The 16,155-nt window shown below is 41.4% G+C and overlaps 1 protein-coding gene across 1 annotated transcript in view; it reads left to right on the top strand.

Annotated features, from left to right (window-relative positions):
• myt1b (myelin transcription factor 1b) overlaps positions 1–16,155 on the top strand; it is a 128,516-nt gene that overhangs the window by 3,370 nt on the left and 108,991 nt on the right. The window contains 1 exon segment of the mRNA XM_039800460.1: positions 1,979–2,094. Within this exon segment, the coding sequence (XP_039656394.1) occupies positions 1,983–2,094 (112 nt within the window). The 5' untranslated portion in view covers positions 1,979–1,982.

The raw sequence follows: 16,155 nt of genomic DNA, 5'->3' as shown, positions 1-16,155 counted from the left end.
TGAGGAACTGTGTGTGGGGCTGCTGGAGTCGCCGGGGGCACAACTGTCTGCTACATTTACTTTGAACTTTTTTTCCTGCCAGACCACTACGGCTACTTATTTCATTTCTTTTAAATGGGAGACATCTCTTCTCGGACAATAAACTCTGCTGTTTAATGTATTTGTAATTTTTAACTTTGAACCCTAAAACGTTCATTTAAATGCTGTGTCTGTTCCAGCAGAATACATTAAGGATAATGTGCTTTCTCGTGGCACATGCTCAGTGGAGTTTAAGCCCCCAGGAATATTTTGCTTTGTGTGACCCCCTTGTATTGCTCTCCTTCCCACCCCTGAAAGGAAAGCATTGTGACTTTTTTCTTTTCCTGAATGCTTAGGTCTCAACAGAACCACTCCGACAGCATTCTTTAAGAAAAGAGGAACTTTTTTTTTTATCTCTGTTGTCCTGTCATCGTGGCGGGCGTTCAGCTCGGCAGTTATGTTCAAGTTTAAAGCACGTTCGGAGAGTGATAGCTGAACGTATTTGAAAAAGAGTTGAGACCATTTTTGAGAATTCTGATTTTAACTCTGAAGTGGGAGTTTATTCAAAGCTTTTGTCAGAAGAGGTAAGTGTTTTTTCATGTCACTTATGCAAACTTTGGTAACACTAAGTCCCTCTTTAGGATTTACAGCGCTGGTTTTTAACACACTATAATGCAATCATAAGCTGATTCAGGGACATTTTTAAGTGTGTATTAATGGTGACATGTGTCAAGACTTTTCCTACGAAGTTTTACTATACTATATTCATTATTTTTTTTATCATTATTACATTTGTTGACAAATTTACACATAATCACTTAACCCTTGTGTTGTCTTCCTGTCTAAAATTTAAAATTCACACATTTTTTATAAGGTTTTAGGCCGCTTTTCTTCGACACTTTTGTCGCTTTTCCCGACATTTTTGAAGCTTTTCCCAAAGTTTTGGTCACTTTTTTCATAAAACACCCAAATTCAATGAAAGTAGTGCACTGATCATTTATTTCACTTGTGAAGAGCATTGAACGGAACCATCCACGTTATTATTATTTCTATCTACATAAGAGTGACATGACACTGTCATGAACATGTCATAAACATTATAAACAAGTCATAAACGTTTATGACATAACGCTTCTGCCCGTAAGTGTCATTCGGTTTTTGTCATGACAAGTTAGGGTTAGGGTTAGAGTTAGGATTAGGTTTGGGTTGAGGGGCACAGGCACAAGGGGACCACTGGTGTAAATAAAACACTTAAAGAACTCCTTAACAAACCAGGTTCGGTTATATAAATTCGGCTGTTTAATAGACGGCCAGATATTAAAAGCAGGTTAAAAAAACCACTGGACAGGACGGACCGCGGGAGATTTAAAACTTTAAATAAAAGGTCACCTCCACAACTACCCTGGTGTCTCTCCTAGAGAAATAACAAAGTAAATACATAATATATATATATATATATATATATATATATATATATATATAGAGAGAGTTATGTAAATAAATAAATAGTCCAGCGTCCCAATACAAAATAAATTCTATCCCAATATTAAAAACATCTTATTTAAACTCAAAAATTAAAACATTTTAAAGGGGTCATAAATACTGTCTATACTGTAATACTGAGTTACTTGCCCTTGAGGTTAAAAAATATATACACATACCATTAAAAATTAGTAATAAGTGCTGTGTTTAAAAGTGCTTTAAAAGGTAAAAAGTGCCACTCAATAAATAACCATAAATAATTTAAAATACGTCATAGAATAAAACCACACTGTTAGTAAAATGCATCAAACCAGTGGCATGTGTATTATGTTAGGGTTAGGGTTCATGACAGTGTCATGTGTTCATGTGTCATGTCACTCGTATGTAGATACCTTCAAGTAAAGTGTTACCAAAAATGGCTACACTGTGACGGACGATAAAATAAACGCAGTTTTTTTTTCTCGGGTTTCCTCTTCAGGCACATGGTGATGTATAGCCGGATTCTTCATCTCGAGCTCAATGGGTCATCGCTAGCTGTGCTCCCACGCTCCGACCGTCACCAGGCTATGAGGGATGGTGAATTCTCTGAAAAAGGTAAGACACAGCTCTGAGTGTGTTGTCGTGTGTTTGCTCTTCCCTCCTCTTCCCTTTTGACCTTCATACATCGCCGTATTACTGTAGAACCACAATGGACAGATTAGTTTACATCAATGATTCCGACATGTTTCCTCTAGCACTTGTATTTATATTTCCAAACTAAATAGTTCTGCGGCGTAATGAGCTGTCTGGTAACAGAACGCTGCCTGTAAATGTACTTCCTTGCCAGAAAAAGACCAATTCTGGAGAGTGCAGCAGTAATAATATAGTCTAGAGCCAAACCGATAAGGGATTTTTAAGGCCGATATCGATACAGAAATATTTGGTTATTTAAAAATCCGATATTCCAATATATCGGCCAATATACAGTATATTTAAAAAATAATAATAATCCAGAAATGCGTAACAAAACATAAACAGATTAGTTATTTGTAGTTATTTATGAGTCCTCACTAAAATGATATGATATGTTTGTTTTATTGTCACAACAGAACAGAGGAACATTAGCCTGGAGGCCAGCCGAACTTGGCCCCGCCCACAACATTCGAGGTCGGGACTAGAATCTGAGTATGACCATGTCAGGCTAGAGGAACATCATATATATTAAAGTTCTGATGAATAAAATGTATAAAAATACAAACTTAAGATATGAAACTTAAAAACACAATAACAACAACAAAAAATCAAAGAGTGTTGCCAACAGGGACGTTGTAGAGCGCCCTCTGGTGGACAAACTATGCAACGCCAACACTCATAACATGGTTGAAGGGTGTTTCGTCCATTTTTATTTTTTAAATATTCATTTATCGGCCATTATAAATGCCGATACCGATAGTTTGGAAAACGCCTAATATCGGCCAATAATATCGTGCCGCCAATATATTGGTCGGGCTCTAATGTAGTCTCAATGCATACTGGACTAAAACAGGACACAGTAGCAGTGTTAAAAGCCAGAGTTGACTCATCGTGGGTCAGGCTCATCCTGTAAAGTGATTCAATCATTAGGAGTGCCAAAAGCATGTTTTATGATCCACAAAAAAAACAATGGTACATAAGAGAGTTTTTTGGAAATGTTCCAATCTTGATGCTAAATGACCTCTTTCACAGCCATTGGCAGGACGGTATTTACAGTAGTTCGGTTGACTTTTTCCCTATCCTCATTCTGCGAAAGACCTGCCCTACTCTGCCCCTGATTGGCTATTACTCTGATTGGCTATTACCCGTTGCCTTCTTCACAGAATATGGCGCGAAGGAAAAAAATAACACAGGCGTAATGCTGATATGGCACACTGATTAACAAGAAAATGTTTAAATGGCACTTCATATTAAAAAGGATGCCGACCCCTGTACTAGAAGCTTGCCGACATACTTGAAAGCTAGTTGGTGAGCTAACTGCTAACACAGTGGGCTAATTCCCATGTGTCACGTCATCTGTGCACACTGATTCGACAATCTGTACATAAATGCTTGCAATATTTTCAGACATTTATATGCACAGGTAGTATTACAAAATCAAATGTTATTCGATTAATTTGCCCGTTGGGAATTACTGTATATATGTAGAATACTAACATTTAATCATGTTGTGTTTGTTGGTGGATAGGAAGACACATTTGTGAATACTAAAATGTATTCCCATATAGACATTTTTAAATTCTGTTTTATTGTGGAACATGAAACACGCGATTGTCACAACTACCGACACAAATGTCTCTCCATACCGTACGGCTGCACCGCCTCAGCCCAGGTGTTGCAGCAGGCTCACACATGGCTGATTTTACACCCCAGTGCCTGCCCATGGCACATTAATCCTCAGATAGCCCTTTTTAACGCGGTGTATAACCCTGTGAAGGGGAAGGCTGACCCATCCTCTCCTTCAACACCAGGTGCTACTCCGTGTCCTCAGTGCCAATGTGATGGAAAAAACAAAAGACTGTGCTGGTCTTCGAGAGGGTTCTTTGATGTCGCCTTTGTAGAAGTTTAAAAGTAAGAAAAAAGTGTCACACACTCTTGGTCCCATATGCATTTCTCTATTTTATTTTGATGACGTTTTGGCCCTCAGGCCTTCTTCAAAAACAACAGTTATGTGATCGGATTGTTGATTTTGAAGAAGAGCTGAGAGCCGAAACGTCATCAAAGTATATAAAAAAAAAGGGGAAGCATTTCTCTAGACTATATGGAACCAGAGTGCGCAACACCTTTTTCATACTTTCAAGTCTACTTACGGTACGTTGATGTGAATTACTTTTCTATATTATAGCCTTTGTAGAAGCTATCACATATCAAGTCATTCATTTATTCTATATCCATCAATGGTATAAATATATTTTTTTAAATTATATCTATATTTTATTTTGATTCTTCGATTACATTGTACATTTATAATATATTGTACAACACTATGATGTGTTTAATTGATGAAGTCTGTGCAAGGCCATTATATAGAGGAGAGAGGTTGTTGGCAGTGGCAGGTCAGGAGAAATCATAGCATGGCTGTGAAGAAAAGTAGCAGAGACATGCGTATGAAAGGAAAAATCAGCAATTTATGTGTATTTATTTTATCCATGCAGATTTGCATGAATCTACATATATTTTGTGTATTTGTGCTCTACTGAGAGAGAAAGAAGAAGAAAAAAAGAAGAGAGGATATAGTAGTGTTTTGTGGTGTGCACTTATCGTAAAACAACCCTTGGACAAAGTGTGGCAGTGTTTACTGCTGCTGTGCTTTTAGCAAATATCCATCTTTACCTCAGTGTCGTTATCACCCTACTTATTATGGATTCCCAAACAACACCCACGCACACACACACACACACGCACACACACACATAGGAAACCGCCCCCTTATAGTCATTCCAATTGACACACTCGGTTTAGCTTTGCGAGAGATTGGGTGTTTGTATGTGCATCTGTGAGTGTGTGTGTGCATGTGCCTCTGTGTGTGGTAGCGTGTGTGACTGTGTGTGTGTGTGTGTGCGCCCAGTGGACTTATGAGCGTGAATGGAGTGAATCGTATTTGACCATGTGCATTGTGTTTTATGAGATGAGCAGGCTTTAATGACTCTGTCACCAGTAAATGGGCTCTGATTTGTAGCACAGCTGTCGATCCTCACTCTGATCAACTCGGGCCTTCTGGAGACACACACACACACACACACACACACACACACACACACACACACACACACACACACACAAAATATTGAATATATACCCCCACACCTTAACATCCGTATTAAACCATATATAATGCTCACAGTGCAGTTTGTGTAGATTGGGATTCTGGCACAAGCAGTCTCATTAACATGTGTTGTCGATACAGAAAGTAATTGCAATCTGAAGTCTAATCAGAGAGAAATTGCAGCTGTTCAGATGCAGGCAGCAGTCAGACATTAGATCTCATATCCAATCAATGCACCTATTCCTCAGAGATACCGCTGATCTATAATGTGGAATTGGTAGTGTGGCGGTGATCCCATTTCTGTGGATACAGTGCAGATGGAGTTATGTTATTCATTAACGCACTGTGCCGATGTAGCAGGGAGGCTCTCATTGGGGCAGCAGGGTGGTGTTGTTAGTTCCTTGTCAAGCAAAGAACCAATGTTACAAGTTTCCCAGCACACACCCTGCAGTGCTGAGATATCCTCCAAGGGGTCTGTTCTGTAGCTGAGCTGTTTAGGGGGATGGAAAAATAATTTGACTACAGGGATCAATAAGGTATGACAACAGACCATTGCAATCTCTGTAATTTCATCTCAGTCTGGCTAAAGATTTAGTTTCACACGTAAGACAGGGCATGTTTACGTATTACTATACTTATTTCTTAGTTTAGCTGAAAAAGTATATTGAGCTGACAGTGGTGATATGTGTCATAACATGAGGAAATTCTAAGCTCCATTCTTTTTTAAAGATCTTTTTTGGGGCATTTTAGGCCTTTAACTCCACAGGACAGATGAAGACATGAACGGGGAGAGAGAAGGGGAATGACATGCAGCAATGGGCCGCAGTCGAACCCGAGGAGTAAGCCTCTACATATGTGCGCCCGCTCTACCAACTGAGCTAACACGGCCACAAGCTACATTCTTTAACCTGGACTGCCAAGGATTTCTCCTACAGGGAGGGTAGTCCAGCCTGGGAGAACAGAAGAAGTTTACATGCGACCATGATGCATGGGCATTTTGTTTTCTGGTTGTCTCGCATGTGTTTTGTCTTTTGTGATGGAGCTATTTTTCTGTCTGGTGAGATCGAGCTAGCCAAATTTAAATAGATTTCAAGCACACTTTTAAACTGTTTTAGCTTTCTAATTTGTACTTTGTACTACTACACACATATATATATATATATATATATATATATATATATACACACAGTACAGGCCAAAAGTTTGGACACACCTTCTCATTCAATGCGTTTCGTTTATTTTCATGACTATTTACATTGTAGATTCTCACTGAAGACATCAAAACTATGAATGAACACATATGGAATTATGTACTTAACAAAAAAGTGTGAAATAACTGAAAACATGTCTTATATTCTAGTTTCTTCAAAGTAGCCACCCTTTGCTCTGATTACTGCTTTGCACACTCTTGGCATTCTCTTGATGAGCTTCAAGAGGTAGTCGCCTGAAATGGTTTTCCAACAGTCTTGAAGGAGTTCCCAGAGATGCTTAGCACTTGTTGGCCCTTTTGCCTTCACTCTGCGATCCAGCTCACCCCAAAGAATCTAAAATATAAGACATGTTTTCAGTTATTTCACACTTTTTTGTTAAGTTCATAATTCCATATGTGTTCATTCATAGTTTTGATGCCTTCAGTGAGACTCTACAATGTAAATATATCATGAAAATAAAGGAAACGCATTGAATGAGAAGGTGTGTCCAAACCTTTGGCCCGTACTGTATATATATATACACACACATTTTGGGATAGGAAAAAAAAATGTGTTTTTGGTGGAACATTTCCACCCCACAAAAGAAGAAAACCACATACAATAACAAATGAAGTTAACTGTTCGAATGCAATACAGTAACACAAGCTATTTAAATTAGCTGTAAACATGGTTAAGGGTAATTTGCTCTTACCAGTGAATCGCCGTGAGTACTTTGTCCACAGCAATCCCACCAATCGATCCCAAAGTGTCCCAGTTAGATCGTAAAACCCGTAAACATATTTCTTGTAAATCTGTATAATTATTCCCCAAAAGAACCAAGCAGGCCTGCCTTTTTTGCACGATCCGGATTTTCTTCAAAACTTGCCATTTTCAGCGTGTGGCTTGCTAGCTCGCAGGTTGTTGTTTCCAGAAGCGAACAGTTTGTGATTGGGAGAACGGCAACACGCAGGGAGCGGAAGGTGAGGGCCATCGTGGTATTCCAGGGAATTATCCGGGAAATGTACTTCAGTTGATTCAGAGTAGATACTACTCAACTTCATGTGTAAGTCAGTGAATAGCCACTTTATTAAAACAATGCTGATAACTTTATGACTTCATAGGGGATTTTTTAACCTTTTTTTTTTTATCTTAAATTTTTTTTTTTTTTTTTTTTTTTTTTATTTTTTTTTTTTTTTTTTTTTTTTTTTTTTTTTTTGTTGTTGGGGTTTTTTTTTTTTTTCTTTTCCTCCCCGGGGTCACTGTTGCAAAGTATTTACCGAGTCTTACAGGTTTGGAGTCCACAGTTTGCTTTAAAGCAGTAGACCCTCTCCTCCTTACATGACTGCATCAACTTACAGACATTCAAACGCTGGCATCGATCTAGCCATCTGTCTTGTTTCCTCTGCAGACTCAGAGCTTACTGACAGTGTAACAGGTGTGCCCTTTCCATTTCAGGGATATGTCAGTGCAATCTTATGACAACGTGTATGAAGATTGTGTGCGTATGTGTGAACTCATGGCCGGCATGTACTTTATCAACTTTGAAAAGATTTCCCATGTTATCATGTCCTCTGTGTCTTTTACTCTCTTGTGTACTTCTCTCTGTTCATTTAGCGGTGAGCTGCAGCAGCAATTTCACTCATGTATGCTGCACCTTGTTGACTTTAGCCTCATTAGAAGGCCAAATGAAAATGACGAGTTGTGACATTAGGCTACAGCTGGAACAAATGTGCCAGCCGCTCACGCTCCAGCCTGGCCAATTTCTCTCTCTCTCTCTCTCTCTCTCTCTCTCTCTCTCTCTCTCTCTCCGTTTCTCACACACATACACTAATGTGTGCTTCACTTATTTTTCAGGGAAGGGCTTGGTGGGGTTGATGGGTTTGCAACAATATTGGAAATGTAGATGGGCCTGTGTTTTGAATTGGATTGCACGCTTTGATGCAGAGACAGATTGTAAACTGTGATTTTATTAAATCCTTCATTAGGATTCATCAGTGAGATTGGATCAGAAAAAGGTCACCGTGCAGATGCGCCCCCCACCCCTCTCTTTGCTCAATCCCCCCTTATATATACCCTCCTCCCCTTTCTCTCTTGTTTACCCCCCCCCCTTCTCCATTCACTCAGCAAAGCAAAGGGGACTTGCTCACCCACCATCTCTCCATCATGCTCTCTCTCTTCCCTCACTAGCCCTTGCCCGAAACAAATTTGCGATGAAAATGGGAAAAAATTATCATCATGGGCCTGCTAGAGAAACACAAGGTGAAAGTGACATTATCCCCCCACCCTGGACCGCCCTCCTCCTCCTCACAGCCATCTAGGCTGGCGCCAGTGGGGACGCCTGTGCCACAAATCATTTGTATACTCTCATTTCTGCAAGCGGCCCGTGATGTTGCTTACTGCTTAGCGAGCAGATGACTTTCCGAAAGAGGAGTGAATTGGGAGGGAGGGGTGAAGAGATGGGGAGATGAGGAAAGAGGAGCAGAAGGGGGAGGAGGAGGAGGGGTAGGGGGGCAATTTGCCAGCGTGCAAGTACATCTGTGGGAGTTGGATCTGAAATTGAGAGGGAAATAGTGTGCGCCATATGTCAAGTTCTGCAAAGGAGGTTTTCATTGTGCACCTATATTGTGTGTGTACTGTATGTGTGTTCTGTTTCAAAATGAAGCATCTGGGTTGTTTATTGAATCACCTTCGCCGTTGTCTGCATTCCCTGCTATTATCACTGAAAGACCTGCAGCCCCCCTTAACAGCAAGGAAATGGAAAATGTGGCGCACATATTGTCTGTAGCTAGTGTTTGGTCATCTTTGTCTCTCTCACATGTACGCACACACAGACACACACACACACACACACACACACACACACACACACACACACGCACACACACCCTTCCCCCACCCCTGCCCAGTGTGAGACATCATGATTCTTCTGGTACACTGAATACATTCTCCATGCGGTCTGAGCATTTGTCCGTGCAGGCAAACATGTGACATCACCAGGAAAAGAGTATTATTTCACCTACAACACACACACACACACACACGCACACACACACACACACACAGACAGACAGACAGACAGACAGACAGACAGACACTTAGATCTCCAGGTTCATAAAACAGCCATGAACACACCTACAGTATAAGTGCATGCATGGATATGTTCACCTTCATGTGCACACAAAAACAAACTGTGCTTGTGTGCCCCCACCCACACACACACACCCAGATTCTCACATGAACACATAAATATGCGCATACATACAAAAATCACCTTCCTGCATACAAACATAAACTCCCCCCCCACACACACACACACACACACACACACAGTCAGGTTCATGTAGAGTAAATATAGACCGGAGACACTGTGGCACAGTGACCTGCAGAAGAACCCACACACTTTGCCTGCTCGTTCCACAGGGCCCTGTGCTTTCAGGAAAGCCATGCAGTATTCATGGCTCAGTCACAGGGATCCACGAGGCAGGATGGTAGAACCAGCAGACACGGTGGAAGTGCGCTGCAAGCAGCTCAGCGGGGAAGTGTTAACGCTACGCAATATGCATCGTAGATCCGCTGTGTGTTTTTGTATTTGCTGCATGATCTGCGAAGTGGAACTGCTTCCTTTCCCAAAGTATATATCATTTGGATATTTGAGAATTCAGATTCTGTTTTTCTCTTTTTTTTGTTTGGATGTGTTTTTATACACAAACACGTTTGCAAGTGTGTTTGTGTGACTGCCTGTTTCATGCGCATGTGTCGGGTGTTCATGTTTCATGTGTTTGTATGTGTCCTCTTTACGCTTCATTGCCTGCTTTAAGAAATAGGTCCATTCCTCATTATTACCCCAAAGGCTGTCTGAGTGTGGACTGTCTGAAGCCCACACACACACACACACACATACAGAGGGTGCTCCCTGTGACCCACATTCATCAGATCCAACCCTGTGGGGCCTCTAGGGAGCTTCAGGGGAGTCGGGCCCCCAGCATGGTGCACTGTGGCAGGGACTCTGAGATATGCAGCCCCTAAACCCTGGTGCTTCAGTTCAGAGGAGCATGCTCCTTTTGAGCTCTGAACTCACTCTTAAAGGATAGGTTCACATTTTATCAAGTCCATTGTATTACAAAACACACATACCCAAATGTACAGGGAAACTGTTTTTGGTCGTCGTAATTGTTCCTCATGCCCACGTTGCTCATGATAAAAAGATCTCTTCCTGTCATGATTTCAATATAAGAGATGGAGGACAAAATCAACAGTCCTCGCTCTGTGGAAAGACTAATTCCAAGTTTGGCCAAATCTAATATGGGACTTCAGCAGTATGAGTTGGACAAATGATGTGAGTATCCTCCAAAGTTGACTCATGAAATATCACGGCATTGTAAAGTAACTCAGTAACAGTATATGCAACTCTGAATAACAAGACAAGGAGTCCACAGCCATGCTAGCAGCTCTGTGAGGTTGTACTTAATGCTAATGTTAGCATGCTAACATGCTCACAGTGACAGCGCTAACATGCTGATGTTCAGCAGGTAGGCCTACGTATCTTTACCATGTGTCACTGCCCAATGTGAGTCGAGTGCAGATGTGAGTCGCGCATGCTCAGATTTAAACGGTTTACGGCATAATGTGTCTTACTGAAATTTGTGAAATCCATGAAATAATAAACGTTTCTCTTTACATACAATAACAGAAGATGGTAATAATTTCAAAAACTTTTTAGCTATCTATGATTGTTTGATTGCTAACGTTAGCTCAAAATGCCATTCAAGTGACAGCATTTGTTGTGTTTGATTGCTAACTTGTAGCTAGCAGTCATTTGAAAAACGTTTTAGCTATCTATGATTGTTAGATTGCTAACGTTAGCTCAAAACGCCATTCAAGCGACAGCCTTTGTTGTGTTTGATTGGTGACTTGCATAGATATAAACAAGAGTAATAAAAAAGTGTTTATATCTATGGGGAACTTGTAGCCAGCAGAAGCAGTCATTTCATTTCATTTCATTGCTAACGTTAGCTCATAGACTGTGCGTTAGCTCAAAAAGCTGTTAGCATCTTGGAGGCTACTTGTGACAAAGTGACGCATACTTTATACTTTATTAATCCCGCAAGGAGAAATTCCAATGTTTTCATTCTGTTGTTATTACACACATTACACACAGGTCTGAATTACACACACATGCTCAGAACCTATACATGCACTAATGGAGAGATGTCAGAGTGAGGTAGCTGGCCATGGAAAGGCGCTCCGAGCAATTGGGGGTTCGGTGCCTTGCTCAAGGGCACCTTGGCAGTGCCCAGAAGGTGAACTGGCACCTCTCCAGCTACCAGTCCACCACCATGCGCAACTCACATCTGCACTCGTCGCAAAGTGACGCATGCGCGACTCAAATCTGCGCTCGACTCACATTGGGCAGTGACACCATGTTCACCATCTTATGCGTTTTGGCCATTCGTCAACATTCAAACAGCGTTTTAGGTCACTGAAAATAAATATTTTGGAAAATTCTTTTTTTTTGGGGTGGAAGGATGTTCATGATATGATTTTCTTTTTTTTTTTCATTGCTATGAGATAAAATAAAAATAAAAAAAGAACACGTGCCAGCAATAAAGAGCCTGCCCTGTTGACTGCACTGAGGCCTATAGCTTTTTAAGGCCCAGTCAGTGAACACAGAAACCTTTCATCAACAAACAAATCGAAATCACTAAAGCATAATGAGAGCAGTAACAAGTCATTTAAATGCAGTTTTAAGATTTGTTGTTTTTAAAAGATGAGAGATAATGGGTGTTTTTGTATGGGCACAGTCTTCTCTTTAAGAAATGCTGTTTCTGGGGAAATGTATTGTTTCCAGACTTTGCCAAAGTCTCACTGAGTCAAAAGGCTTGAGACAAAATTTGTTTCTCTCCTCATTATGGATGTGAAACGCATCTCCCACCAGCACACAGTGTTTTTAAACTGCCGCTTTGTATGAGCTCAGGTGTCACACAAAGTTGTCTTGTTTTGCAACAGAGCTCCACTTGTGACAAACTGCAAACTTTTCAACCGAGTAAGAGAATAGGCACTTTCATACTTGAATCTTTAGTTTGCTGCCTTCCTTTCTCAGACCAGGTGGGCGCCATTGAGAGGGAAATCTCCTCTTGGAGGGTGTAAGTTTGGGGCTGTAACTCATGAACGGGATGACTTTGAAAACACACAGGCTGCCGAATGAGTGAGTGAGTTTTGTAGACACTGAGATCCTTTTGCGGTTGCGTTTCTCAGCCCTCATGAATAATTCGGCAGCGCCGCTTGTCACTGTCGTTGTTGTTGTTGTTGTTGTTGTTGTCGGCGGCTGTGGTGTCACTTCTGTCTGAGGGAGACGGAGGAGACAGAGGACTCTTTACACTTCAGTCTCCTCTGCACTTCCTCTTTCATTCACAGGGAGAGGAAGCAGCGGGGCTGTGTGTCTGTATGAGAGAGAGAGAGAGATAGAGGGAGAGATGCAGAGGAATCATGTCTGCCTGTCTGGCATAATGGCCTGTTTGTGCCAGTAATGGTTTGAAGGAAGGAGGAGAGGGAGGAGAGGGAGGAGAGGGAGGAGAACGTGGGTCAAATTCTGCAGACTTGTCAGCCAGTTTGTGAAAGTGTTTGTGAGGTCCTAAGTGAAGAAAAACCTGCTTACTTGTTTTTTTTTGTATCTGCATGGGTTTTTAGCTGTTTTGAAGGAATAGTTTGACACTTTGGGAAATTCACTTTCTTGTTGAGAGTTAGGCTATATAAGAAGATTGATACCACACTGATACAGCAGACAGGTCGCTCTGCTTATCAGCAAGACTGGAGACGTGGAAGCCATAGACTGTATATAAAGATGGACAACGCTTCTCCACCTCCTACAAAAATGAAGCCAAAAAAGTCCCGGATACTGGCGCTGCCTTCTCGTAATAGTAGTAGTGTAGGGATCGGGTATTGGAGCAGCAGTATCAAAGTCCGCCCATACACCCACCTGACCAATTGCGACTAAATCACAGCTGTAATGGCGTTTCACCCTGTTTTTATAGCATCATTAACTAATAAAAACCAAACGTATTAGAAAGATAAACACTCAAACAAAGATCAGCGTGATCAGAACTACCAAAAATGACAGAAACCATCTTAAAGGAGAATTACGGCCAATTTTGACGTTAATCTTGATCGCTATAAATATGCGAGTACAGTCGATATCCGAATCGGTGCGGTCAACACGGAGTAGCTGCAGCTATGTCTACGGGCTTCCACTCAGCTTAAACGGCAGCTGCTAGCTGCTAGCTGCCGTGTGTTCAGTCATGTGTCTGTGATAATCATCACGCAGCAGTTCCATGTGTATTTGTAGCAGGCCCGACCGCCATCCTTGCTTCTCAGAGCGATCTGCACACTGTTTACCTTTTCCTGCTACAACGGGACTTCCGACTTCTGATTATCACCGAAACATAACTGAACACACGGCAGCTAGCAGCTAGCAGGGCGAGCTAGCTACCAGTAGGATAGAGACTTTAAACATGTCTGAGTTAAAAACGCATCTTGTTGTCACGTTATGGCCCTGTTCATGTTGCACATAGATTTTAATTGCATTTTGTGTCTGTTAAGAGGCACAAAGGCACTCTAAAACTTGCCCCGACAACTTCCGTTTTAGCTGAGTGGAAGTTCGTAGACGTAGCTGCAGCTACCCCGTGTTGACCGAACCGATTCAGCTCGTTTTTTTTTTTTCTATCGACTGTACTCCCATATTTATAGCGATCAAGATTAACGTCAAAATTGGCCGGAATTGTCCTTTTAAGGAAATGTTTTTGAGGTGTACTTAGATTTTTTAGTTTGGTCTATGTCCCATCCGCTATCATGGAGGGGGCGGGGTTTATGAGCTATACTGCAGCCAGCCACAAGGGGGCTTGTATCAACCCCCGGTGGAAACAACTACTGATGCAAGAATAAACATATTCTTGCATTGTCTTACTGACTGAGAGCAAATTTTACATTATGTTTGTGCCAGATCATAATCTACATCTAAACGAGAAGACTTTCTATAGCAGCCATATCTGCTGGAATTATGGAGGCCTGGCAAGAATTACCTTTAAGACACCCTCTTTATGCCACTGTAACATTACAAGTTCATCATTGTGAATTTCACACACCCTGAAAGAAGTAATAAGCATCTTCAGTGCAGAGGCTGTTGATGTAAGCTGTAAAAGAAGGCTGCACACACTTAACTGCTGCAGCTCGTTGAGCGACTGAGAGTGTATCTTTTATCAGGGCCAAGGCTGGACTGTCTGCAGAGAAATGAACACCTCTGTGTGTGTGTGTGTGTGTGTGTGTGTGTGTGTGTGTGTGTGTGTGTGTGTGTGTGTGTGTGTGTGTGTGTGTGTGTGTGTGTGTGTGTGTGTGTGAATAATTTATGATTTCCACAAATGCAGATTTCTACTTTCCTCCTTTACTTTTTTCTGGCTTGCTTGTACTTGAACTTGTACTTGTGATACCAACCACTTTTTCTCCACCTTCAGATTTCTTTTTAGCATTTATAAACAGCATGTAACACTTAATAAATGGTGTCTTACACACTATCCATCCATCCATCCATCCAGGGTCTGTTCGGGTCGACCACATTCTGGATCAAACCTAATTATCTTCTCTATTTGAATCGGGTCTCTCTTCTTTTTAAATGAATGCTACTCAGGTTCTGGTAGGTCTTCCACCTGTCTGTTTTGGGTCAGGTCCAACATTTTGGAACCGTGAAGACCTCTACTGCAAAGTACCCAATACATCTGTTTTCTCAGTTCTTGCTTTTTGAAAAGAATTGCAATTCTAAAATTGTATTGCTTTGGCATTTTTGGTAATAGTCTGTAGCATGAATTGCCCAAAAAGTAAATGTATTCTATTTAAAATTAAATCTATAGCACAATAAAAAGAAGTGCCAGTGTCTGATTGATTACTTTCCAAAGCCACTGTAAGTATGATAATACATATGTTACATGGAGTGACTGTGGGTTGTCTCATCATTCAGTGCAGTATAATGTGTGGCTGCAGTCAGGGGGAGCCCCTTAATACTCTCCCCCCAACACACACACACACACACACACACACACACACACACACACACACACACACACACACACTCACTCACTCAAGTATGTACATCTCTGAAATAAAGTGAACACAATGTGGGACAAAATTAATCAGAGTAGAGAGGAAGGTGATGGAAGGTGTGTGTGTGTGTGTGTGTGTGTGTGTGTGTGTGTGTGTGTGTGTGTGTGTGTGTGTGTGTGTGTGTGTGTGTGTGTGTGTGTGTGTGATGGAGGTGGGGGGGGGCTCTATTTGCATGCAAATAGCCAAACACACCAGTCCTCTGCTGCAGGGATGACAAAGAGCATTCTGGGTTTGCCTGGGCTTGTTTGTAATCCATCAGTGGAGAGGAGGAGGAGAGGATGGTGGTCAGCATGGTCAACAGAAACAACAGAGAGAGGAAGAAGAAATAGAGAGAGAGAGAGAGAGAGAGTTGTGGAAAATGGATTCTCCATCTTCAACAACAAAACAGATCGAGGACAAAGGATAGACAGTTAGCTTAGTTTCACTTCCGGGCCATCTCTCTCTCTCTCTCTCTCTCTCTCTTTTTTTTTTTTTTTTTTTTTTTTTTTTTCTCTTTCACTCAATCACTCTCTCCCTCACTCACTTGCCCACGCCATGTCT

Source organism: Perca fluviatilis, chromosome 5, assembly GCF_010015445.1.
Source record: "Perca fluviatilis chromosome 5, GENO_Pfluv_1.0, whole genome shotgun sequence".
Classification (NCBI taxonomy): Eukaryota; Metazoa; Chordata; class Actinopteri; order Perciformes; family Percidae; genus Perca; species Perca fluviatilis.
The sequence above is the reverse complement of the archived record's forward strand: the minus strand, read 5'-3'. Positions and strand labels throughout refer to the sequence as shown.